The following is a 26453-nucleotide window of genomic DNA, read 5'->3' as shown; positions in this document are numbered from 1 at the left end:
TCCAGGGCTGGGTGAAACAGATGAGAGCATTTGGGTGCCCGTTGTGCTCTGTGCTTTTCCATTTTCCCTGGCAAGGCTGTGAGCAGGAGCAGGCAGCGACTGTGTGTCACTTCCCTGTGTAACCCCAACACCTGCGCAACCACTTCCGCAATAACTATTCAACCATTCAGAGCAAGTCATGACAAACTTTTTTTTTTTTTTTTTTTGAGATGGAGTCTCGCTCTGTCGCCCGGGCCAGTGCATGGTACAGTGGCGCCATCTCGGCTCAATGCAAGGTCTGCCTCCCGGGTTCACGCCATTCTCCTGCCTCAGCCTCCCGAGTAGCTGGGACTACAGGCGCCCACCACCACGCCCGGCTAATTTTTTTGATTTTTAGTAGAGACGGGGTTTCACCCTGTTAGCCAGGATGGTCTCGATCTCCTGACCATCCGCCCGCCTCAGCCTCCCAAAGTGCTGGGATTACAAGCGTGAGTCACCGTGCCCGGCCGACAAACGTTTGACAGTTCCCTCTAAGGAGGGACCCGGGAAGACAGCACAAAGGTCCTTCTCCTTTCCAGAGGGTGGGGGAGGGCAGAAGCAATGGCCAAGACCTGCCTGGACTCTGGGCCCTTTAACTCTTTTCCCTTCTAAAGTGGGAGTCACTTACACGTCTGATGCTGAGGCCGGGACTACCCCTTGATCGCTGGTAGGGGTAGGGAGGATTTTGCAGTACCCAATTTGGGGAACATGGAATCAGCTTGGGCAGAGATTATGAGAGGGGACAGCAAGACAGGGGTCCCCTCTACAGCCCATCTGGGTCATAGTTCCTAATCCTGGCCGCTCAGAGTGCAATTTTTTAATTTTTTTATTTTTATAGAGATGGGGGGTCTCACTATGTTGCCCAGGCTGGTCTCAAACTCCTGGGCTCAAGCAATCCTCCCACCTTGGCCTCCCGAAGTGCTGAGAGTACAGGTGTGAGCTACAACACCCGACCCCAGAATGCAAAATTTTAAGTAGCACATTCCTGAGCCCCACCCAGGTGGAGTGACTTCCCACCTCTGAGGAAGGGCCCAAGAAGATGCGTTCTTTGCAGCTTCCACGGGTGATTTCCAGGCAGCTGAGCCTGTATTTGCAAACCACAGATCTTGACCACCTCCTCTTTTCTGACTGGATACGTTAGAGCCTGGGCTGAGCCCCTGGCCCCTCATCCTGCCCTATCTCAGTAGCAAGTTCTCATTTCCAGGTCTAGCTATCAACTCAAGTGGACAATGCAAGTGTAACTAGACACAGTGAATGTGAGTAACATGCTCAGCCATACACAGAATCTGCAAATCTAAGCCATAAAATTCAACCGTCTGGCCAGGTGTGGTGGTTCACACCTGTAATCCCGACACTTTGGGAGGCCGAGGTGGACGGATCACCTGAGGTCAGGAGTTCAAGACCAGCCTGGCCAACATGGTGAAACCCCGTCTCTACTAAAACTACGAAAAATTAGCTAGGTGTGGTGCCTGGTGCCTATAATCCCAGCTACTTGGGAGGCTGAGGAAGGAGAATGACTTGAACCCGGGAGGCAGAGGTTGCAGTGAGCTGAGATCCCGCCACTTCACTCCAGCCTGGGTGACAGAGCGAAACTCCATCTCAAAAAAAAAAAAAAAAAAAGGCCAGGTGCAGTGGCTCATGCCTGTAATCCCAGCACTTTGGGAGGCCAAGGTGAGCGGATCACAAGGTCAGGAAATCGAGACCATCCTGGCTAACACGGTAAAACTCCATCTCTACTAAAAATACAAAAAAAATTAGACAGGCGTGGTGACGGACACCTGTAGTTCCAGCTACTCGGGAGGCTGAGGCAGGAGAATGGTGTGAACCTGGGAGGCGGAGCTTGCAGTGAGCCAAGATGGCGCCACTGCACTCCAGCCTGGGCGACAGAGCGAAACTCCGTATCAAAAAAAATAATAAAAAATAAAAAATAAAAAAAAACCTTCCTTCCATTGCAATCCCAGCATCCCTGAGAGAGGGCACCCAGCCTCTGCTCAAATTGTCCAATGACAGGATGGGGAGGGTGCCGTAAGTCCCCTTATTGGGCTGACTGAGTAGTGTGGAGCCAGCCAAAGCCACTTCCCTCAAACCTCTGCCAGCCCCCACCCCTAAAGACTTCACCTCCAGGGCAACGGGATTCCACTCCTGCCGCTGTTCTTCATGACATGATCACCAAGAAACTGTTTTATCGCCCCATAAAAGATTCCCAGCTGACGTGTGCAGAATTAAAGTGCCCTCCATATGTACACAATTTCTTTCTGCAACTTCCCTGGGAAGGTCAAGCCATCCTTATGTTCTTACCACATCCCTTGGGGGAAAAAGAATCTGCAAAGCACACGTCTGTAACACTGGCCAGCCTGGAGGCGTGCCACCTTTCGGGGGAATCATAAAAAAGGTTTTCCATAACCACATCACTCTCAACAATAATCCTTTTTCTTAATGCTCCTTGGGCTTTCTGCAGAGAAATGCATACTTTGTTGAGAGCTGAATGCACAAGGTAGATGGGTACAATCTTGTATTCTGCACGTCTCACCCACAGGACCCCTGCCTCGGGTCACTGCAGAATCTACTTAATTATACCATGTATGGGTCACACCTTTGTCCATTCAAGTGGCTGACCCGTCACTAACCTAGCCTTTCCTTAAAGGCTGGATACTTAAGCAACTCCATATTCTCCAGTATTATTCACAATGCTACAAAGAATCTCTGTACATATAGTGGGTTTATTGATTCATTTTGTTCTTTGAAAATGTTTCTTTGGGACAAATTCCCAGGGGTGGTATTAATTGGGCCAGAGAACAAAAAAGTTTGATGTCAGGATGCTTTACAGAAAGGGCACTCCCGGCTGGGCACAGTGGCTCACACCTGTAATCCCACCACTTTGGGAGGCCGAGGCGGGAGGATTACCTGAGGTCAGGAGTTCGAGACCAGCCTGGGCAAAATGGTGAAACCCCGTCTCTAATAAAAATACAAAAAAATTAGCCAGGCATAGTGATGCATTCCTGTAATCCCAGCTACTCCAGAGGCTGAGGCAAGAGAATCGCTTGAACCCAGGAGGCGGAGGTTGCAGTGAGCCGACATCATGCCACCGCACTCCAGCCTGGGCAACAAGAGTGAAAACTCCATCTCAAAAAAAAAAAAAAAAGCACCTCCAGCACACATGAGCGCAGTTCTATCACACCTTCCCCAATTCCTTACATTGCCAGTTTTTTGTTTTATGCTTGGAATTTTTATTTTTATATTTATTTATTTTTTATTTTATTTTATTATTTTGAGATGGAGTTTCACTCTCGTTTCCCAGGCTGGAGAGCAATGGGGCAACCTCGGCTCACCGCAACCTCCGCCTCCCGGGTTCAAGTGATTCTCCTGCCTCAGCCTTCCTGAGTAGCTGGGATTACAGGCATGTGCCACCATACCAGGCTAACTTTGTATGTTTAGCAGAGATGAGGCTTCACCATGTTGGTCAGGCTGGTCTCGAACTCCTGACCTCAGGTGATCCGCCCGCCTCGGCCTCCCAAAGTGCTGGGATTACAGGCGTAAGCCACCGTGCCCGGCCTATTTTTAATTTTTTTTAAGAGACAAAGAGTGTCGTTCTGTTACCTAGGCTAGAGGACAGTGGTGTGATCACCACACTCAGCTAATTTTTTTAACTTTCAGTAGAGATAACGTCTCACTATGTTGCTCAGGCTGGTCTCCTGGGCAACACAGTCAAATCCTGGGCTCAAGCGATCCTCCTGCCTTGACTTCCCAAAGTGCTGAGATTACAGGCATAAGCCACCATGCCCAGTCTTATGCTTGGAATTTTTGAAATTACACATGAGGGCAAATTCTTTCCATGTTTGTTTACTCCCTTGTACTTCAAGGTATGAACCATCTTTTACCTATTTGTTGGGGTATCCAAGTTTGTTGTATAAATCTAGATGTATAGATTCTAGATACAACATTGTAACTTCCCAATTACTTGGTTTTTTAATTGTTACTATAAATACTCTTCTAAAGGTTCTAAGTTTTGTTTTGTTTTTGTTTTTTTTGAGGTGGAGTTTCGCTCTTGTTGCCCAGTCTGGAGTGCAATGGTGCAACCTCAGCTCACTGCAATCTCCACCTCCCGGGTTCAAGCAATTCTCCTGCCTCAGGTTCCCAAGTAGCTGGGATTACAGGCATGCGCCACCACACCTGGCTAATTTTGTATTTTTAGTAGAGATGGGGTTTCTCCATGTGGGTGAGGCTGGTCTCTAACTCCCGACCTCAGGTGATCTGCCCACCTCGGCCTCCCAAACTGCTGGGATTATAGTTGTGAGCCACCGTGCCCAGCCAGGTTCTAAGTTTTTATACATTCAAATCTATTGTTGTTTCTTTTGTGAGTTTATGTGAGCCACTGATTTTTCTGACAAATTGGTCCCACTTATATGTTTTTTTAAGAAATGAGGTCTTGCTGTGTTGCCCCAGGCTGGTCTTAAACTCCTGGCCTCAAGCAATGCCTCAGCCTCCCAAAGTGCTGGGATTACAAACATAAGCCACTGTGCCCCGCAAGTCCCACTTTCCAAGCATTTGTAACTGTTCTCCGGAATCCAGGACTTGGCTTACGTTTCTTAGAAATTCCAATGATACAGAAGAAACTTAGAAACCTGGCTAAGAAAATGTATAAAAACAGAGGGAACTGTTAAAAAGTGTTTCAATACAAAAATTAGGACTGGGCGCGGTGGCTCACGCCTGTAATCCCAGCACTCTGGGAGGCCAAGGTGGGCGGATCACCTGAGGTCGGGGTTCGAGACCAGCCTGACCAACATGGAGAGACTCGTCTCTACCAAAAATACAAAATTAGCTGGGCGTGGTGGCGCATGCCTGTAATCCCAGCTACCTGGGAGGCTGAGGCAGGAGAATCACTTGAACCCAGGAGGCAGAGGTTGCAGTGAGCTGAGATCACGCCATTGCACTCCATCCTGGGCAACAAGAGTGAAACTCTGTCTCAAAGAAAAAAAAACTAGCCAGGTGTGGTGGCAGGCACCTGTAATCCCAGCTACTCGGGAGGTTGAGGCAGGAGAATCGCTTGAACCTGGGAGGCAGAGGTTGCAGTGAGCCGAGATCGCGCCACTGCACTCCAGCCTGGGCGACAAGAACAAGATTCCATCTCAAAAAAAAAAAAAAAAAAGTGTTTCAATTTAACTTCAACCCAACCAGTTCTTGAGTCTGAGAAAAGACCCCACAGGTGTCCCCAGAGATGCCCTGGCCAGGAACGCATTACCTGAGGTAGGTGGGGGGCTCTGTGCTGATGGACACAGCCTTGTACTTCTCATCGTTGCCATCCAGAATCTCTTCCACTTCCGAGGCTTTTAACAGGGTCACACTGGTGGCTAGAGTCGTGTATCCATGATCTGTAACAGACAAACATCACTGGGTCACTCTGCTGGTGGCGGTGGCACACAGCAGCCAGCCAAGTGGATGCAGCACATCAAGGTCCTCGCATGCGGGAGGTGGGAAAAGCAAGGTGTCAAACTTACTACTGCTGAATGCTGGCCTCTTCCAAAAGGGCAATCTGGACTGAGTGCTTTACTTACAAGTCCTGCTGGGTAGAGCCTCCAATGGGACTGATTTGGACTAATCTGCCCCAGGAGCACTGGCTCGGGGCAGAGGGAAGTGCTCAGGGCAGCACCAGCAACTACAATACAGTACGACCAGCGGGGACACTCGACTCCAGAACATATTCTCTTGGTCCTCACTCAGGGGAAAAGAAAGCTCCCAGAGTAACACCCCAGTGGGAAGAGGTCTGACACCACCACAATCCACAACACGATGCAAGGTGGGGAGATGGAATGGAAGATGAAGAATACTCTTCTTTTAAAACAAGAGCCCAGAGAGTTGGAAAGAGCTGCTTCACACCAAACACGAATTTCTATCCCCGAGCCGGTCCACACGTGCTGCCTGGGAAGCAGGACAGATTCTAGGCAGCTCGACCCCTAGCTCTTCCGGGGAATCTCCGTCAAGAGCTACCTGTCTGTGGGCCCAGTCTGGCTTCTCCTGGAGAAATCAATCGCTTATGGGGAAGGTATCTCCCAAGACTTAGCCCAGGGACTTGCGGAGGGGGAAGCAAAGCTGGGGACTCACTGTGTTAGTGACTGATGCTCTGCTAGGGGAGGAGGGGGAACAAAAAGGAAACTGTTTTAAGCAAGTGAGTGGAAATGTCATAGCAGCAGATCAAAAAGAAGCTCCGGCTCCTGCATTAAAAGAACCACTACTTTGCCGCAGTGGACAAAACCACAGCAGCACCTACAGACACAAACAAACAGGGCAGACTACGAAGCATCGCGCACATGCTCACAGACACACCCAGGCCCAGGGCAGCTCTCTACAAGGCGCCATTGCCACGTGGGAAGCAGTTTTGCCACCTGCCCAAGGACATGCTGTGTCCACACCCAAATGTCTCCATGGGAGTGTCTCCCACAGAGCCCCCAGAGTGTCTGAAGAGCACCCTTTCACCCTGCACAGAGCTGCCGTGACCCAAAGCCCACTAGTTTCACTAGTGTACCTAGCAAGCCCCAGGCACACGCAGGCCACCAGGAGCAGGGACATGCACATGGGCTCTAGCACACTGGCTGCCAGGATGAAGTGCTATGGGATGGATGTGCTCCAGGAAGCAAGCAGTGAAAGCCCCAGAGGGGAGTGGGAGCTGGGACCACCACCCGCCACTTGGGCTGCATGGAAGATGATTATGGCGACACACCCACGGCAGATGGCAGAGCATCGCAGCATTCCTAAAACGTTTTGAGACCAACATGTCTTCACAGCACCTGCTAGTGTCCTGGCCCCGGCCCGCTCACGTACCCAATGGCCCTGCTGGAAATAACTGACAGTGGACCACCAACGGCTCCCTGGAGCCACTTCCTCGCCTGGAGTGCTCACAGGGCGGCCCACCCCAGGATGCTCCCTGCCCGACTAAGGCCAAGGCTGCAGTGAAGACACTCTGGAGTGAAAACGTTTTATCTTCATGACATAAGCGAGTGGTTTTGAAACAGGTTTACAAACCCTCGTGAAGACGCACCCTTAGTGTTAGGTTTTGTTTTTTTACCATGTGACGATGCAACTATTTTCTTCCTCTCTTCCACAGTGGCTAGTCGCCTCCAGAGTGAGGGGTATCTCTTGTACAGAGAACCTCGGAACATACGGAGGTAGTTTCCCACCTATGAGTAAAGCAAGAAGGCTCATTATAAGGGTCGCAGCACCACAGGGAAGGGGAGGGTCCTGGCGCAGACTGCATTAAGCAACAGACAAACAGGCCTTGAGGTGGCCCCCAGGCGCCACGCTTTCGGCAGCATTAAAACACATTCTGCTGATATGAAAGGTTCACCAGCAGTGCACATCTGGCCTGCATATGTGCATCCTGACAACAGAACCAAGTTCCGAAAGGCCTGGGCAGATGCCTGAGTGGGAGGCCCCCAGAGCTTAGCAAGAAGTTCGTGGTGATTTTGATTTTGGACTAAGGATCTCTGGCACTTTCCAGAAATGCAAGGCCTCCCTGACCTTCTTTTATCTTAAGGACAAGACTTTGATATTTTTACAATGTAATAAACACCAAAAAGGTCTTTTAATTTTAGACAGATGCCAGATAATTCCCCCATGGCCTGTGTTGCTTTGTTTAGTAACAAAACCCAAACCAGGGATACCAAAGGAATTTTCCAAAAGGTTTACAAGGCAATCACCAGACTGCTATATAAATCATCACTGACTCAAACAATGGCTTCAGTTTGCTTGTACCAAATACTGAAAGTGTGACTTCCTTAAGGAAAATAAATCTAGACCTAAAGTTTTTATGAGGGTACCCTATTGTCTCGTTGACTTTTCAAGTATGATCACTTCGGAGTCACATTGCAGGGGATGGCCAATAGACTGGGTGCCAGGTGCTGGCTCCATCTGTAACCTGCGATCACTTCCCATTTTCTGGGTACTCTTTACTCATCTTCCAAATGCTCAGCAACTCTGAACTTCACCCCCATGAAGGACCACTTCTATTATGTTTCCCATTTTATCTACGTAACATAGTATATATTTTGCATTTTTAAATTTATTTTTAATTTTTATTATTATTTTTGAGACAGGGTCTCGCTCTGTCACCCAGGCTCGATTGCAGTGGTGCGATCATAGCTCACTGCAGCCTCGAACTCCTCGGCTCAAGCGATCCTCCTGCCTCAGCCTCCTGAGTAGCTGGGACTATAGTTGCTTGCCACCACAACCGGCTAATTTTTGTATTTTTTGTAGAGACGGAGTTTCACCATGTTGCCCAGGCTGGTCTCAAACTCCTGGGCTCAAGCGATCTGCCCACCTCGGCCTCCCAAAGTGCTGGGATTACGGGTGTGAGCCACATACCCGGCCTAATTAAAAAAAATAAAAATAAAAATCTGTAGAGACAAGAGTCTCACTATGTTGCCCAGGCTGGTCTTAAACTCCTGGGTTCAAGTGATTCTCCTGCCTGGGCCTCCCAAAGTGCTAGGATTATAGGTGTGAGACCCAGGCATAGTATTAAATAAAATGTTTCTCCATTTTCAGCAGTGACTGTAATCAACAACCAGGGCTACTGAACGCTGAGAGAAGAGCAGACACAGCAAGTCACTCGCTTTCCACATAGAGGGCACAGACCCCTCTATGTTATTTGGCTTGTGTGTCAGTATCATCCAGTATCATGGTAAATGTAGAGTTTCCATTAGGTTTTTTAAAAGAAATTGACAATACTCCCCCCTATGACTACCTTGCAGGCCCTGCAGGGCTCTGAGTCTCCTAGATGCCCCCCAAAGCCCCTTCAGAACTTAGGAAACTGGGCTTGCCTTCCTGGCTTTTCTCTGAACCAGCCTTCACCCTCTTGGGACCCAGGTTTCCTGAATATAAAATCAAGGTGCTGGACTTGGGGATCTGTTAGGGTCCTCAAAGCTCCATGACTCCGGCTTGGTAAATACAGCTGTCTGTTAATGGCAGAACAGTGACACACACTCTTAGTAAATGCAGATGCCTTCCCAAGACAGCTCCACAGATGGCGCATGGAGGCACTGGGTATGTTGCTATGGCTGGCCCACCTCTCTGAATACAGTGCCTGTTTTCCACAGGGCAGTGGGCTGAGACCGTCCATCCACTACTGTCACTGGAGCTACTGAATTTCAATAGAGCTCTGACCTTGAACCCTTCCCTAAACTCCGAAGGTCTGATGATTAAGTCAGGCCCAAAAGAACAAACTGCCTCTCCATCTGAGTCTCTTACAGCCTGGGTCTCAGGAAGATTATTCTTACTGGGAGGCCCAGGAGTCAAGGGGCTGAAAGACAAGACTGTAATTAGCTTTCTAGAAACTAAAATGTGTTTTGGGGAAGATCTTGGAGACCATCTAGTCTAAGCATCACATTATACACATGAGAAACACGACAGCAAGGCAGAGCAGGGCTGGAACCAGGCCTCCCAAGGTTCTTCCCACTTGGCCACGCACAGCTTCTCAATTTGCTCCAACTAATAAATGAAAGCTTTCTTTTGAAGTGTCACCTACTTAGAGCCAAACTGATTACTTTTACACCCATTAGATCAGGTAAACAACTCGCCTAGTATCACAGGCTGAAATTTGACACCTTTTGCATTCTGCAGTTAGGCAGGTGCCTACTGGCCAATGAGGACCATTCTGAACTGTGGCAGATGGACAGGCACTGGCTCTACCTCCCCAGCACTGGCATCTTTGAACAGTTGTAATTTAAGTGACAACGTGAAAATTTTATTGAATCCTATATTTTTTGTTTTATAAAAATTAGTGGAGGCCAGGCACAGTGGCTCACGCCTATAATCAAGCACTTTGGGAGGCCGAGGCGGGCAGATCACTTGAGCTCACAAGTTTAAGACCAGCCTGGACAATATGGTAAAACCCCATCTTTACTAAAAATATAAAAATTAGCCGGGTGTGGTGGTGTGTGCGTGTAGTCCCAGCTACTTGGGAGACTGAGGTGGGAGGATGGCTTGAGCCTGGGAGGCGGAGGTTGCAGTGAGCCGAGATTACACCACTACACTCCAGCCTGGGTGATAGAGTCAAACCTCGTCCAGAAAAAAAAAATGGTGGAAAATGCTAACACTAAAGTTCTGATGCTATTGACCTTAGTCTCATCCATGGGACTCAGTGTGACCATCTTGAGGCTTCATTCATTCATGCTATGCTCAATTGTGAAGGATAAAACCCACAAGTTTAAAAAGTATGAATGCGCTGAGTGTGAGTGCAGTAGCTCACACCTGTCATTCCAGCACTTTGAGAGGCTGAGGTGCAATGATCACTTGAGCCCAGGAGTTCAAGACCAGCCTGGGCAACATGGCAAAACCCTGTCTCTACAAAAAATACAAAAATTAGTCGGGCACGGTGGTGCACACCTGTAGTCCCAGCTACTTGGGAGGCTGAGGCAGGAGGATCGCTTGAGCCCAGGAGGTCAAGGCTGCAGTGAGCCGAGATCACACCACTGCACAAAGTGAGATCTTTTTTCAAAAATAAAAGAAAATAAAGTACGAATAAAATGCTGGAATATGATACTAAAAACTGCTATAAGGAGAAGAAACTCTTGGCATTTCATGATAGCTTTAATTCTCCAGGATTGGCACTTACTTCCTTACATGAGATTCTACTGCTTGACATTTGTACATCTGAATTGTATATCCATAATTTTTTTAAAAAGGTAACATATACTAGCTGGGGACTGCCTTTGGAGCAAAAAAGGCTAGTTTGAGACAATCTGTAAAAACCTAATATATGGCCGGGTGTGGTGGCTCATGCCTGTAATCCTAGCACTTTGGGAGACCCAGGCGGGCAGACTGCTTGAGCCCAGGAGTTGGAGACCTGCCTGCACAACATAGCCAGACCCTGTCTCTATAAAAAACAAAAAACAAGAACCTAATAGACTTGGAACAAACACCCATTCAAAGGCCAGTAGAGTTTTCCTGAAGTCAGTCATCCAGTTGATGCAACAAAATGCAGCCACTCTAGTTAAGGGTTAAACATCCTTAGGCTCTTTCCCCTGTAATAATTCAGAATCAGTTCACAGATATGGAAAGTGTCAATTGCTTCAGAACTGCTGAAAGATCTAGCTTAGGCATGGGGCCCTTATTCACCCAAAAGCAAACATCTTCCTCCAATCTGTTTCTTCACCGGTAAACAAAGGTCAAAAGACCTCCACTGCTCACCTAAGAGGCAACAAACACAATGGGGATGAGCCCTCACTAAGTCCAGGGTTTCCAGCCTGCCATTTGAGGTTCCCACAAGTAGCAATACGGGGAGGGGTGCACGTGAAATTTACGACATCTAAAAAGGGTCAAAGGCAGCAGTGCAGTCCCCTAAGCGTCGCAGGGGCTAACTCAATATCCCGTTTCTTTGCGTCTGACTGGAAACCAACCCAGCGCGGAACCACTGGGGCCCCTCGCGGCGCCAAAATCTTGGCAGCACTGAAGGCGGCGGACCTCGGCGAAATAAGTAAGGAAATCCCAGGTCGATGAGGGGGCGGGGGCCACACCCGACACGCCCACTAGGCCACGCCCCACAGCCCCGAGCGCGCGCGCGCGCGCCCGCCCGCCCCGATGAATGGAGACGCGCGCTCTCGGCGCATGGGCCCGCCCCGGGGCTCCCGCGGGGCCGAGCCCGGGGAGGGCGAGGACGCGCCCCGGGCTACCTCGGAGCCGATCATGTAGAACTCGCCGTCGTCCTCCAGCTGGAACTTCACGGGCTTCTGCCCGAAGGTCTTGCTCAGCGCCATCATCATCATTGCGGCGGCAGAGGCGGGCGGCCGGAGCCGGGCTGCGAGGGATCAGGAGGGCTGGGGCGGGGCCGGGGCGTGCTGGGCCGAGGGAAACCGAAGCCGGAAGGCGAAATGCGGACCGGGCCGGGTACTGGCGCCTCAGCCGGGCTCCTCAGCCGCCGCCGCCGCCGCAGACGACGACCAGGCCGCCCTCAGTGCGCAGGCGCTGGCGTTGACGCTGACGCGCGCGCCGCCGCTCAAACAAAAGGCCGGGCGCGCCTCCGCGGACCCCTTAAAGGAGCCACGACTAATTTCTCTTTCTCCCAGGCTGCCTCCCAAGTCGTGGTGTAGAGGACTTCTCACGGACAAAAATAGCCACTGAGGTCCTGACTCAAGCAGTGGCTTTCCCAGTCTTACAGCCAGGACTGGAACTGAGCCCAGGGGAAAAGAAACGAAGTGAGGCCTGAAGGAGGAGGACCTAGTATCTGGAAGCCTGGGTGGTCTGGGCATGCTTTGGGACCCCAATCTCGTGCCTTAGCTTCCCCACCCCTTAAACGCAGTGCAGCTGAGCAGATAGGCAGGCCCCTAGGAAGGGATTTCCTAGTTCCGGGCCTACAGCTGTCCCTGCAGCTGTGGAGGTGGGCAAAATGACAACAGCGGATGAGGCTTGGCAATGTTCAAAGGCCCAGGTGGTATTTGGTTTGGCTGGTGCATCAGATGAGCGTTGGAAGGGAGAGACACCTTCCACCTTCTCCATTCCTCTCTTAGCCTACACTCTGCTTAACCGAGCCCTGCAGTGGGGAGTGAAACCAGGCAGCCCAGCCCTGTGGCTCTGCCTCTTGGCTCTTACAGCGCGAAGCTAGTGAAACTAATGAAAGTCTGAAAGCAATCATGTATCTGATTGAATAATGCAGGGAGTAAAACAGTGGCCCACTACTGATGATTTCACACCGTTCAATCTAATGAAATTGCAGCTGTGGCTGGGCTCAGCGGCTCATGCCTGTAATCCCAACTCTTTTTTTTTTTTTTTTTTTTTTGAGGCTGGAGTCTCCTGCCTCAGCCTCCCAAGTAGCTGGGACTACAGGCACCCGCCACCACGCCCAGCTAATTTTTTGTATTTTTAGTAGAGACAGGGTTTCACCGTGTTAGCCAGGATGGTCTCGATCTCCTGACCTTGTGATCCGCCCACCTCGGCCTCCCAAAGTGCTGGGATTACAGGCGTGAGCCACTGCGCCCGGCCTTGTAATCCCAACTCTTTAGGAGGCCAAGGCAGGGAGGATCACTTGAAGCCAGGAGTTTGAGACCAGACTGGACAAGACAGCAAGACCCTGTCTCTACAAAATTCTAAAATAAATAAGCTGGGTGTGGCATGGCAGTGTGCACCTGTAGCCCCAGCTACTTGGGAAGTGGAGAGGGGAAGATCCCTTGAGCCCAGGAGTTCAAGGTTATAGTGAGCTGATTGCACCACTGCACTGCAGCCTGGGAAACAAAGGGAGACCCTGCCTCTCTTAAAAAAAAAAAAAAAAGCAACTATGCTATTATGAAGACACACATGGGGCTGGAAGGTAGGGCAAGGAGACACTGGAGAGTTGGGAAGGGCAGTGACTGAAGTTGCTTTGTTCTGTATCCTCACAGTGGTGGGAAACCAAAGTACAGTCATCCCTCAGTATCCATGGGAATTGGTTCCAGGACCCCCTGCAGATTAAAGTCCACAGATGCTCAAGTCCATTATATAAAATGGTGTCATACTTGCATATAACCTACACACACTTTCCTGTATACCTTAAATCATCTCTAGATTCCTTATACTACCTAATACAATGCAAATGTTATATAAATAGTTGTTATACTATTGTTTAGGGAACAATGATAGGGAAAAAAGTCCGTACATGTTCAGTACAGAGGTAATCATCCTTTATTTATTTATTTATTTATTTATTTATTTACTTATTTTATTGAGACAGAGTCTTGCTCTGTCGTCTAGGCTGGAGTGCAGTGGCATGATCTTGGCTCACTGCAAGCACCGCCTCCTGGGTTCACGCCATTCTCCTGCCTCAGCCTTCCGAGTAGCTGGGACTACAGGCGCCCGCCACCACGCCTGGCTAATTTTTTGTATTTTTAGTAGAGACGGGGTTTCATGGTGTTAGCCAGGATGGTCTCGATCTCCCGACCTCGTGATCTGCTGGCCTCAGCCTCCCAAAGTGCTGGGATTACAGGCATGAGCCACTGCACCCAGCCTATTTATTTACTTTATTATTTTTTTAGACAGAATTTTGCTCTTGTCACCCAGGCTGGAGTGCAATGGCACTATCTCAGCTCACTGTAACCTCCGCCTCCATGTTCAAGTGATTCTCCTGCCTCAGCCTCCCAAGTAGCTGGGATTACAGGCATGAGCCACCACACCCAACTAATTTTTGTATATTTAGTAGAGATGGGTTTTCACCATGTTGGCCAGACTGGTCTCAAACTTCTGACCTCAGGTGATCCACACACCTCGGCCTTCCAAAGAACTGGGATTACAGGCACGAGCCACGGCGCCCGGCCGCATCCTTTTTTTAAACATTGTTTTTTCTACCCGAGGTTAGTTGAGCCTACGGATGCAGAAACCACAGCTATGTATGGCAGGCTGGGCTGTGGCATGAGCAGATAAACCACCACTCTGGAGGATGAACAGAGGGGACAAGTAGGAAAGTGGGGAGCCAGTTAAGAAGCCACTGTAGCAAAATGTGATGTAGAAATGGAGCAGAAGGAGCCCTGAGCACTGTGCCCAGCCCCAAGGGCCAGAGGCTTGGGGGTGGTGGACTTCGACCCTGGCTCCCAGGATAGGGCTGGACAGTGGCCAGGCCTCCCCATCCTGGCTGAACATTCACAAAAGGAGACCAAGCAGGCAGGTAGAAAACAACTGTGTTTAATGACAATCCTCAGTTTAAAAAAAAAAAAAAGAAGAAGGTTTATACACACTGTACACACATTTACAATGGCTTTGGAGGATAGCAGTGCTGCGAAAAGGGCTTCAGGAGGATCCGGCCTGGGACAGGATTGAGGTATGTTGCAGCCTCCAGGGCCTGGGGTCTCCTGCATGAAGAATACCCCTCCCCATTTGACTGTGAACTTTTTGGCCTGGATTCTGGAGAACAGATTTCCAGGATTGTCAGCCAGAAGGCAGACAGATGCAGGCACCTACCAAGACCTGACCTCAGGAAGTGGCCCTGCCCTACAGCCCAGTTGCTCAGCCAGGGCTGAAGGCCATGGGGCCCCAGCACCCTTGCTTCAGTGCCAGCCCCTGGAAGGAACCTCACAACAGGGATACAGCAAGGACACTCCAGTTCCCCCAGTCCTGCCATGGTGCTACCCTGAGGGACAGGGATGGAGACAGGGCAGCCAGGTTTGCCAGGACCTGCATAGCGGGCCCAAGACTGCCCTTCCTCTTAAGTCATGCCAAAGCCTCCCTGCCCAGTCTGAGACAGTCGCTGGCAGGTGACCACGACCTGCGTGGCCCTCCCTGCAGTTGTCATGGTGGTTGTACCCCACCCCATCCCCCTGAGGAGACATGGGCTCAGTCCCATGCCTGGTGCCCACAGCCACAAAGATGGCCATGGGTCTCTAGCCTGATATTCGTGGCCTGGCAGGGGTCAGCACCCCTGAGGGCATCCAAGCCATGGTCAGAGGAAAGTGTTGGCAGGCTCGGCACAGCCAAAGAAGTCGGGACCCACGAGACGGGGGAAGCCTTCCAAAGCCTTCACCTTCACAGGGTCAAACTTCCAGTAGAGGCGGCCGCGCAGGAAGTAGGCATAGCCTGAGAAGAGAAGGTGGTCAAGCCTGGGCGAGTGGACACTGGGCCCTACTCCTGCCTGTCAGGCTGTGCCCAGGGATGGGCACTAAGGGAGGGCTGAGTGGGAAGCCCTTGGCCACTGCTGAGTTCCTCGAGTCCTGCAGGATCCAGGGCCAGCCTTTCAGAACCTCTCTTCCCTCTAGGGAGCCCTTCTGCCTGCCCCGGAATCTGGGCTGGGCTAATACCCAGCCTGACAGGTACCCAGAGCCTCAGAGGCCTGAGTCCCACCTCTCAGAAAAGCAAGTCCCGTTGCCCCCACCACCCTCCACATCACTCTCTCCTGCATCTATTAAATTAGCCAGGCTATTGACGGGCACCCTGGAGTCCTGGAGCTGGAGGCTACCCTAGGATAGCTCTCCCAGTGGGTCCTGATGTGGGAGAAAGAGCACAGAAGAGGAGCCTAGCAGGGGAGGGAGCACTGGACTGGCTCTAGCCCCCTGTGGTTGTGGGAGGCTGGGTGGGTCAGTGGTTAGGAGCAGGTACCACCAGGGTAGTCCAGGTTAGGGGCCTCATTGCCTGAGCCTCTGTTTGCTCCTCTGGAAACTGGGTTCACAACAGGTGTCACATCAGAGGGCTGTTCTGAGAACTGGATGAGACCAGTAAGGAGCTTAGAGCATTGTTGGCCCTCAGTGTACAGCAGTTTATTGTTCTACTGGCTGTGGCTGAACAACCAGGGTAAGACCTTGCACTTCTCTGACCCTCAGTTTCCTCATCTGCAACATGGAATGTAGCACTAGCCGGCCACCGAGAGGAGGGCAGATGGCTCTGGACAAAGGACCTGTGATGAAGAGCCAGACTTCCTGTGGCAGGCATGTGGGAGCCCAGCCACCACCAGGTGGGAGAAGCGGCTGCTGTGCCCACCTCCCACCAGCTGCCTCACCCCCAACGCACCATCAGCATCCTGGAAGGCAGCGTCGATCTCAGAGGGCACCCCTCTCCAGTCAGTGGCCCTGCGGGGCACGGGACTGTCTACACGCCGGGTGCTGGGGTGGAAACGCCAGTAGTCCCTGCCTCGGAAGAAGTAGATCTTGTTCTTCTCGGGACCCCAGACCAAGGCAGCATGGACCGGGAACCTCACCAGGCCCAGCTCGGTGAGGGGTGCGGGGCCCAGGACTGGCTTTTCACCGTCGTACACCCAGTACTGAGCACCTGCCGGAGAGGGAAGGCTGCAAGGACCTGCCCAGCCACCACTGCCATGCCCCGCCACTGTGGACCTGCTTGACCCCTACCACAGACTCTCCCAGCCTCAGTTTCCTCATTAGTAAAACATGCAGGCCAATAATGCCTGCTCAGCACCCCACCCGCAGAGGGAAGCGGGAGGCCTGGGATAAGCTGGGGCAGTGAATGCTCTGTAAACTAGTGCACGGGTGAGGTTACTCTCATCAGTGGAGGGCTGCCTGGGTGGCTGCTCCTTCCACTGGCATTTGGCTGTGACAAATGCCTACTGACCACTCCCTGGGCCCCTGCAGGCTGGACTGCCCTGGAACCCACGCAGGTTTCCCATGCTGTGCCTTCATTTGTGAAGTCCCTGGCATCTGCAATGCTCCAGGCTCTCATCTCTGCCAGTTGAGGATGGAAATCCCAGCTCTAGGATGATAGACCTGGATCAATTCCCTGCCCTGCCTCTTCCCAGCTGCACTCACAGTGAGTCACTTCACTGCCTCGGGGCCCCAGAGGCCTCATCTCTAGAACCCCGCCCCATGGGGTGGCTGAGGGTTGAACGCACCAACACGCGGCCCCACCGTGCAATCCCTTCCACGCTGCTCCTATCTCAAGAGCCACCTCTGAGAACCTCCTACCTGTGCCTGAGGAACAAACCACACTCTCTCTCCCTTGGCCCCCAGGCTTTGGGGCCGCTCTCCCTATCCACTGTGTCCCTAAGGATCCATCTGTCTGTTCCTGCCCTTGGCCATAATATTCCTGGCTCTGGGAAGTCTCTCGAGCAGATCCCCAACCCCCCACTCACCTTGGAAGAACCAAATGTGGCCCTGGGCATCCTCGAAGGCAGCGTCCACAGGGCTGGGCAGTCCCTGCCAGTGGCGAGAGGCCAATGCTGGGTAGCCAGGCTGCAGCTGGCCCCCACGCAGGCGCCACACAAAGCCCGCTTTGAAGAAAAAGAGCTCGCCTCGGATGGTGGAGACCGCGTCAAAGGAGGCCTCACAGGCATCTGGCGGGGCGTCTGGCTGTGGTGGGAGAGAGGGACACATGCTGAGGGCATATGCTGCAGTCACAGTGGCCAGCAGAGGAGTAGGGGGACTGGCAGGCAGGGCCTCACCTCCAGCGGTGCAATCTCATTGGTGTCTATCCCAGCCTGGGGGCCCAGGGCTGGGGTCCTGGAGGTGACAGTGGGCCAGGGCTGGCCATATAGGTGTTGAACGCCCCTGCGGTCATCTGGGCTGAGACTCAGTGGGTAGCGAAAGGTGTAGAAGGCGGACATCAGGGCCTTGGCTGCTGTTGTGTGCTGCAGCCCCAGCACGTGGCCAAATTCATGGGCTGCCACCTGCAGCAGGTCTGTGCCTGAAAAAGGGAGGTGGCTCAGCAACCCCCGAACCTCCTGCCCAGGACATCCAGCTCCAGACCCCAGCTCAGTGACCTTGGCGAGTCCCCATTCTTTATGATCTTCGGTTGCCCCATCTGGAAAATGGGTCCCCAGCCCATACCCTGGTCATCCCCGATAGTCCAGGTCTCATCATAGTCGAAGTGGACATCCCCTTCTCGGTGAGTCTTAGGGAAGAAGGCATGGGCCAGGATGCCCCCAGGCCCATCAAACGGCAGGTCGTCCCCATGCCAGTACCTACAGATGGGTGGGGGCGGGGTCAGTGGCTGCTGGCAGGCGAGGCTGTTCCCGGAGGGGTCCCAGGCCGCCCATTCACCTGGCGAAGTCGATCACAATGTCAGCACGGCCCTCGTGCACCTCAGTGAAGGTGAGTGGCGTCACATCGCTCCATACCTTTAGGGCCTCTGCCATCGTCTGCCGCACCTGCTCCTGCACCAACTGCCATGGGAACCGAAGGATCCTGGAGGGAGATGGAGGGGCCTGGGCCTCAGGGAAGGGACAGCCCCCGATGGCTGAGGCACCAGGAGTTGCCCCTGGATGCTTGGTGGGTGTGTGAACACTCAGGACACAGGCCAGGTGTACTCTGGGCCTCAGCTTCAGCGCACTGGTCTCCCTGGCCACATGGGCACATGTGTATGTGGTTTGCTCATACTTAGGCAAATACAAGTGTCTGCATTCAGTGGAAAGAACCAGGACCAGGGGTCCCGAGACCCCCATCCTAGACCTGACAGTGCCACTCACTGTGGGGACACCTTGGTTCCTTGAGCCCCTGTTGGTTCCCAGGCCCCCACCTAGGAAATTCTAAAGACCCCAGTCTCAGCTCCAATGCTGTGTGACACCAGCCCATTCTTCAGGCTGGGTCCCCACCCGCAGGATGTGTGAGCCTCAGCTTCCCCATCACCTGCCCAGGGTCCTCCCAGGTCACCCAGTGAGATGCCCACTATTGCCTCTCCCCGCTTACCACTGTCTCCACCTGCTCGAAGCCCAAGTTGTGATGGTACAGTTGGACAATGACATGGCTGACACCCACCTCAGAGTGACACAGAGGATGGGGCTGTGTCTGCCTCATTCACCGTGGAGTCCCAGAGCCTGGTCCTCACAGGTCTCTTGTAAAGGCTGCCTGAGTGACTGAACACCCGTCCGCAGGCATGTGCTGCGACTCTTTGCATGATGACGGAGGCTCTGCCCCTCTGCTGAGGGAGGGTCTCCATATGTGTATGTGTCTAAGTTGGGGTTTCAGGGGGTTTGCCCATAGATGACCTCCCTGGGGTTCAGTGGACACACAGGTCTGTTAGACACGAAGATCCACCCTGGCCTGTGTCTCAAGCAGCAGCTGTGAGGGCAGCTGGCTTACCCACGGACACACAGGTGGCATCCTAGTGTCCTGCTCCCAGGCCCCTACCTGTAGGTGAGGTCCGTCTTCTCCCAGCGCCCGCCAGAAAGCACGAACCTCTTCTGTCGGTTGCGGGCACTCAGCCCATCAGGTGGGTCGGGCACGCCACAGCGGGGAGGCCTGAGGCTGCTGGCAGGCCGGGGGGCCTCCTGCGTGGCAGGGGCAGGTGCCGGGCTACTGGGCAGGGCTGCATGCCAGGGCTGTGGCCCCCTCCTCTCGGCATGGAGGTGGTGGGCATCCTAGGCAGGAGGATGACATGAGGGTCTGGTCAGGCCTAAGGTCCACATGGCCCACAGTTAGAGGTGTGGCCTGTCAGCAAACACACGTGCAACCCCAGCCCACCGTGTGGCTGGGCAAATGGAGAGGGAAAGGGCACCGGCACATGGCAGGGCCCTTTGGCATCTGGCTGGCTCTCTGGTTTCTTGGCACCTTGTTCCAAGGCATCAAGCTGTCCCCCACATCGTGGAGGGCCCTGGGCTGCCTGTCACCTATTCCAGCTACTTAGGCCAATGAGGTCTGGGGGTGGGGGCACACTGGGACTGGCTATGAGCCATACACTCCAGGAAGGGACCCCAAAAAGCTTCCTCCGAAGGAACACCAGGCAACCTCCTCCTGCTCCCCACAGAAACTCACTTCCAACTCCCTTTCTTCCTGTGTCCACTAAGTTCAGACACACCTGGGTCACCCCCCATGCTGCTGTCCCTGTCATGTGAGCAGGCTCTGCCCTCTCTCCTGCCCAGGATTTTCCCCACCTCCTCCCCAGTGTGGAGCGGCTGTAGCCCTGCAGTGTGGCCTCAGTCAGTGTAACCTGACTGCTGGGGGTGACACTGATTTGTGGACTGGACAAGGTGAGGTATGTACAGCACCTAGCACAGGCCCAGCGCCCGGGAAGGCACCTGGCCACTGAGGCCTGGCTTCTAGCAGAGGTGGTTTTGGTCACACCCCACCAGGGCTAGGAGTACAGTGGGAGCTGATCTGTGATCTGCCTGCCTTCTTCAAGCAGGGAGGGTGGGGACAGTTAATTACCAGGTGCCCAGCCCCACTCGCCAAAGCCCCAGGACCACAGATGGCGATTCAGACCTAAGCTACATCCTGCTACCTGTCTATAAGTCTCCAGGGCAGAAGTTACAGTTCTTGTGCATGAGAAAAGCAGAAGCTCAGAGAGGTTGGAGACCCTGCAAAGTCACGCAGCAAGGGCATGGCAAGGCCAGGCCAGGACTCTGGTGGCTCAGGCCTAAGGCTAAGGCCTGGCTCTGGACACCGCACAGAAGCCAAGTGTCCTTCCTGCACTGAAGGAGAGGGATGGAGCTGTGCTGCTTGCTGAGAGACTCAGCACCTGTCTGGTCTGGGCAACTGCAGCCTCCTCACAGCCATATTTGGGGCAGGAGCTCAGCCACTCAGGCCCCACCTCACCCTCAGCCTTTGGCAGCTCTCCCAGGCTGCATACACCCCAGGGATCTGATCAGTGTCCCAACGCTCCCTGCTCCTGATCCCAGAGCTGAGGCATCAAGAACACCCCACCATGAAGGGGGGCCTTCTGAACACGGAGGCTATGGAACTACTTGGGGCGTGAGGCCCTGAAGCAGCTTCCCCCCATTTCCGAGCTTGCTTATTGCATGGTTACCTGGCACAGCGCAGTCTCACTGGGTTGTGGGTTCTGGCCGATTCTGGGCTTATTGGTTTTTTGTTTTGTTTTTTTGAGATGGAGTCTCACTCTGTTGCCCAGGCTGGAGTGCAGTGGCGCGATCTCGGCTCACTACAACCTCCACCTCCCGGGTTCAAGCAATTCTCTGCCTCAGCCTCCTGAGTAGCTGGGGTTACAGGTGCCTGCCACCACGCCTGGTTAATTTTTTTTTTTTTTTTTTTTTTTGAGAGGGAGTCTCACTCTATCGCCCAGGCTGGAGTGCAGTGGTGTGATCTGGGCTCACTACAACCACTGCCTTCCGGGTTCATGCCATGCTCCTGACTCAGCCTCCTGAGTAGCTGGGACTGCAGGCACTTGCTGCCATGCCCGGCTAATTTTTTTGTATTTTTAGTAGAAACGGGATTTCACCATGTTACCAGGATGGTCTCGATCTCCTGACTTTGTGATCCACCTGCCTCGGCCTCCCAAAGTGCTGGGATTACAGGCATGCGCCACCGCACCCAGCCTCACGCCTGGCTCATTTTTGTATTTTTAGTAGAGATGAGGTTTATTCATCTTGGCCAGGCTGGTCTTGAACTCCTGACCTCATGATCCACCTGCCTCGGCCTCCCAAAGTACTGGGATTACAGGCATGAGCCACCGCACCCAGCCTGGGCTTATTGTTAATAAGTACTTAGCACTGGTTGGCCGGGCATGGTGGCTCACGCCTGTAATCCCAGCACTTTGGGAGGCCGAGGCAGGCGGATCATGAGGTCAGGAGATCGAGACCATCCTGGCTAACACGGTGAAACCCCGTCTCTACTAAAAATACAAAAAATTAGCCAGGCGTGGTGGCGGGCTCCTGTAGTCCCAGCTACTCGGGAGGCTGAGGCAGGAGAATGGCGTGAACCTGGGAGGCAGAGCTTGCAGTGAGCCGAGATCGCGCCACAGCACTCCAGCCTGGGTGACAGAGCGAGACTCCATCTCAAAAAAAAAAAAAAAAAGTACTTAGCACTTGTTGCAGGCTAGGACCTTGGCAACAGCTCCACAGACTTGCTCTTAGCCCCTGATGGAACCTCTCACCAACTCCACCATCATCACCCTCATTTCCAGGATGAGGAAATGGGCCCCAGAGGAGTTAAGCAGCTTGATCAGACGACAGCTGGCAGGCAGTGGACTGTCTGTGCTCACAGCCCACCCAGCTCCCTGCTACCTCTGCTCTGCTCTGCAGGGGTTGAGTTACCCTTCCCCTGAAGGAGGGACCCAGGCTGGCCTCACCTTGGTGAGGTGCAAATTATTCAGCGCCTGCTATTTCCCGGGCATTTTGCAGGCAGGTTCGTTGAGCTTCCAATATCCACCAGGAAGGTGGAGATGCTACATATCCAAGTTCTCCCATGGAGGATGTGGGCTGCCAGGGGGTCCTGCCTCCTCCTCCTTGCCACACTGCCCCCTTGACTTACAGGAGAAACAGATTCCTTTCCCCAGCCTGGCAGGGGTATGAAGACCCTCCCTGGAAAGGGCAGAGCTGTGCTCTCCCCTGGGAGCTCCAAACAACCCAGAGCCCAGCCTGCCAGCCCTGCCTATGCCCATGGTCAGAAATCTCTTCTCTCCTCTGCCCTCTAGTGAGTCCTGGTGCAGACAGTCATGGAGGGAGAGCCACGGGCATGCCCCCACCCCTTCCACTGTCCCTTCCTGTCCTTCCCTCATGAGGCACCCAGTCCATGCCCAAACCCCTGGATCATGACAGTCTTAGTGTCACAAAAAGAGCCAGCCACTGAGGTTCAGAAGGCCTAGTTCTATGACATGGAGACTCTAGACAAGTCACCTTCCTCTCTTAGCCTCAACTTTCCTATCTGTCAAATGGGAATGATGCCACAGCAAAGGGCTACATGACATCCTTCTGTAATGCCTGCTGTAGCCTCTGGCACAGAAAAGCACCTCTTACCTGGCCCTGTTCCTTGTCCCTGTAGGCCCTCCCCTCCCACGCTTGGGAATCTGCCCTTGCCAGTCCCTACAGTTCCCATCACCCACCTCCCCTCTAGCTACCCAACAAAATCTTCAGGCTTTAAGTGGTAAAACAGAAGTCGCAGCTAGAAGGGAGCTTTCAGGCCTAGAAAAGAGAAGCACCTTGTGCAGGGTCTCCCACATATCAAGGTCTCTTCTCCCTGTCCCTGTCTCGTTCATTAAATTCTTAGAAACTGAGTGAGCAGGAGATGCTAGAAATGAGGCCTCTAGCTAGTGAGGTTGTTTTTAGAGCCCATGATTTTTTTAGAGCCCATGAGCTCTTGGCCTCAGTTTCCCCATGGCTGGGATAGGACACACATTCTGCCTCACCGTCCTCCCACACTTCATCTTTCCAAGTCCTTTCTGGCCTGGGGCCAGATGCCCTAACTACAAGGCACGGCATGAAGCAGCTTGCTACTTGTGAGACAGGTGGGCTTGGCCTTCCCAGGACTCTCAGGATTCAGTGAGGTGAGGTGGTAGACACAGGCCACCACTGGCCTCATCTACACCCCTGGGGAGCTTGAGGAAGAAGCAGCTCCCCCATTTCCCAGAGGATGAGACAGAGCCCAGAGAGCTCAAGGACTTTGCCCGGGGTCACACAGCAAGTCATGCAAGAGCTGGACCTAGACCTGGGACTCATGCCTCCCACCTCCAGGGCTTCCCCCTGTCTCCCCAGCTCTTGGCTTTTCTCCAAAACCCACTTTCCCAAGAAGCATTTCTGCTTCCAGTGCATTCCCTCTGTCTTGGCCAGTAGCCTCCCTTGGCCTGCCCTGTGGTGGGTTCTTAGCTCACTCAGCCCCACCCTCTTCTGCCAGACACCAAACCTCAGCTGCAGACACATTCAAGGAATTTCTCAGCTGACCCAGTGTCCTGGCAGAGCTTAGAGACTCGGAGTCAACCCCGCCCTGGGGTCAACTTGCAATCCAGAAAATGGGAGGCACCAGATAGAGGGGAGATAAGGGAGGACCCCAGGGTGCCAGGAAACACTGCGAAAGGCTGGGCTCATTGTGCCCCTTTCTGGGCCTCAGTTTGCAGTTGGTCTAGTGGGTATAATTAATCATAGCTATGCCTTCTGATGTCAGTGGGAGGCAAGACTTCGAGGAGGGCACTTGTTAGGCTATGGAGGAAGACGGGAGCATCACCATGCAGGCTCAGAGAGGTCAAGCAACCTGCCCAACTCGCACAGCCAGGTGGCAAGCAGGGATATCTTCTCCCTCAAGCTTCCACCTAATCTTCCTATTCTCACCCCTCTGCTGCTGGCTCCAGGAGGGACGGTAGCTTCGTCCCATCCATCGGACTGCAGGGCTTCCATCAACCCTGAAAGCTGGGAACTGGGCTGGATAAATATTTACAGAGCTCTCCCAGCCTTGCTGAAGGCAGCCGGGGGATAAACACATCAGAGGTGACCCCAAATGCTCCCTGCGTGTTTGCAGAGTGACAGACCACAGTCCAGCTCAGACCCCACCCCAAGCTGGCCCCCAGCTCCAGCATTGACCATGCACAAGCGTCAAAGTGGCAGCTACAGGCGACAGTGTTTCTAGTGAGCCTGGCATCACCTCATTGCTCAACAGTGGGCACAGCAGTAGGCACTATTGCCCCCTCCCACCTGCACTCCCATTAGAGATGGAGTGGGTGAGATTCTGAGGCATGGCAGGATTCACCCAGGGTCGCATGGTTCAAACCCAGATCTCGCCAATTTCCAGACTGTGGTTCAATGTCTACCCACAGTGATTCCTGACTCTGTCCCAAGTCCTAGGAACCAAGAGGGGCTGGGAAGGAGGCAAGACTCCAGACTGAGATGCCCCCTATTCACTCTACCCCACCCATCCCATCCCTTTCTGCTCCCATAGCCAGCACAGGACAAGGCTGCCCTGAGCAGAGCCAGAGTGGCTGGACAGAGGGTCCCAGCCTGGCCAGGCCTCCCTCCTCACCAGGCCAGTCCTGAGACTCCTGCCTGTCACACCCTCCTGCTCCCTTCCCTGCCCGAGCTGTCTGGATGCCTCCGCTGTGGAGTGGAGTGGCCCAGGCTCTGGCCCCAGGCCCTGTGACTGGTGCCTGGAAGCGCCCCAGGGAAGGGGCAGCTTTTGGGACACATGCAAGCTGTCACACACACTCCATGACAGTCCCTCCTCTCCTCACTCTGCTGTCCTCTCTTACCTGGGCTTTCTTCTCCTCTCCTAAGCACACATTTTCTCCCTTTCCTTTCTCTCCCCGCTTCTTTCTGACAGCCACCTCTCAGTCACACACACACTGCACTCGTACTATTTCATACTCATGTTCTCCTGGCTCCAAGCCTCCCAAAACTGCTGCCGGCAGGTGCCCGCGGGGGACATCTCCAGGCTCAGACCCCATTTCCCGCAGCACAACGCTGCCCTCCCCACTTCTCCCTTTATCCTTCATCCCACCGCACACCTGGAGGTGTACTAACTGCGGCCACACACCTGCAGGCTGACACCTGCCTGGGATCTGCTCGGCTTTGTCCCTGCGATGAATAGGGGGCCCTGTTACCACTCCCTCTGCTGCTTCCTTCAACGCACACTCCAGCACCCGCGGCTGGAGCGCGAGAGGCAGGTCCCCACGCTGGGAGCAAGCGTGAGTCCAGCGTGGAGTCCCGTCCCACCAGCCCGAACGATGCCGGCGCCGGCTCCCCTTCACACCCCCAGGGACTGCAAGCTCGCTGTCTATCACGCCTAGAGGGAACCAGAAAGCGTTTCGGGTACCGGGCGCTGGAGGCCACCCGGGGCGCCCCCTTCGGTCCGGATCTGCCGCTGGGCCCAGCCCGCGTGCCCGGCGCCCCCTCAGCGAGGAGCGGCCGGCGAGTGGCGGGCACTCACCGGCGGCAGAGCCCGGGCCAGCAGCGGCGGCGGCTGGAGCAGCAGCAGCAGCATCGGGGGCAGGAGGGCGCGCGCGGCCGCGCTGCGGAGCCAGGCGGCCGGAGCCATCCGCCCCGGGGCTGCTGGGCTTGCTGGGCCGCGCCGGGCCGCCGCCCCTTATAGCTTCCGCCCCACCCCCGGCCCGCCTCGGCCCCGCCCCCCGCCGCCTTTTGTTCTGAACTCTCCTAGCAGCCGCGGCCCGGGTGGGGGAGGTGAACGGGGAGGGTACGGCCCAGCGGGGTCGAGGGCCGGAGACAGGGTCCTGCCCCGGGGCTGGCAAAGTCCCTATCTGGTGCTGGGTGACCCTGGCCAACCCGTGCCGCTCTGGGTCTCAATTTCTCCTCTGGGTGGTGGCCGTCCAAAGTCTTAGACTTGGCTAGAGTCTGAGTCAGGTTTCATGGGTCCCATCCGTACCCCCACCTTTGG

At 53.9% G+C, this 26453-nt stretch overlaps 2 protein-coding genes across 6 annotated transcripts in view; both read right to left on the bottom strand.

The window, feature by feature from the left end:
• SMARCB1 (SWI/SNF related, matrix associated, actin dependent regulator of chromatin, subfamily b, member 1) overlaps positions 1–15350 on the bottom strand; it is a 50045-nt gene extending 34695 nt beyond the window's left edge. For 2 of the 4 annotated variants that reach the window (XM_034949282.3, XM_003804626.5), the window contains exons 1-3: positions 11679–15350; positions 7079–7190; positions 5258–5387 (exon numbers count right to left, since the gene is read on the bottom strand). In XM_034949282.3, the coding sequence (XP_034805173.1) occupies positions 5258–5387; positions 7079–7190; positions 11679–11771 (335 nt within the window). In that variant the 5' untranslated portion in view covers positions 11772–15350. Of the gene's footprint in view, positions 1–5257; positions 5388–7051; positions 7191–11678 lie in introns of all 4 variants that reach the window. The other 2 variants (XM_003804627.6, XM_034949281.3) reach the window with 2 other exon arrangements.
• On the bottom strand, positions 14637–26166 carry MMP11 (matrix metallopeptidase 11). Of its 2 annotated transcripts, XM_034948721.2 has the most exons (8): positions 25989–26166; positions 19536–19765; positions 18450–18593; positions 18237–18370; positions 17852–18093; positions 17543–17759; positions 16468–16725; positions 14637–15540 (listed from the first exon to the last, which is right to left on the bottom strand). In XM_034948721.2, exons 1-8 carry the CDS (start codon positions 26094–26096, stop codon positions 15407–15409), a joined length of 1467 nt encoding a protein of 488 aa, XP_034804612.1. In that variant the 5' UTR covers positions 26097–26166; the 3' UTR covers positions 14637–15406. The 2 variants fall into 2 exon arrangements, with proteins under 2 accessions (XP_034804612.1, XP_063459169.1); XM_063603099.1 differs by having other exon boundaries at positions 14637–16725.
• Between the last annotated feature and the right edge of the window lie 287 nt (positions 26167–26453).

The sequence above is a fragment of the Pan paniscus genome, chromosome 23 (genome assembly GCF_029289425.2).
Source record: "Pan paniscus chromosome 23, NHGRI_mPanPan1-v2.0_pri, whole genome shotgun sequence".
NCBI classification, from domain to species: domain Eukaryota; kingdom Metazoa; phylum Chordata; class Mammalia; order Primates; family Hominidae; genus Pan; species Pan paniscus.
This window is presented reverse-complemented; position numbering and strand designations above follow the sequence as displayed.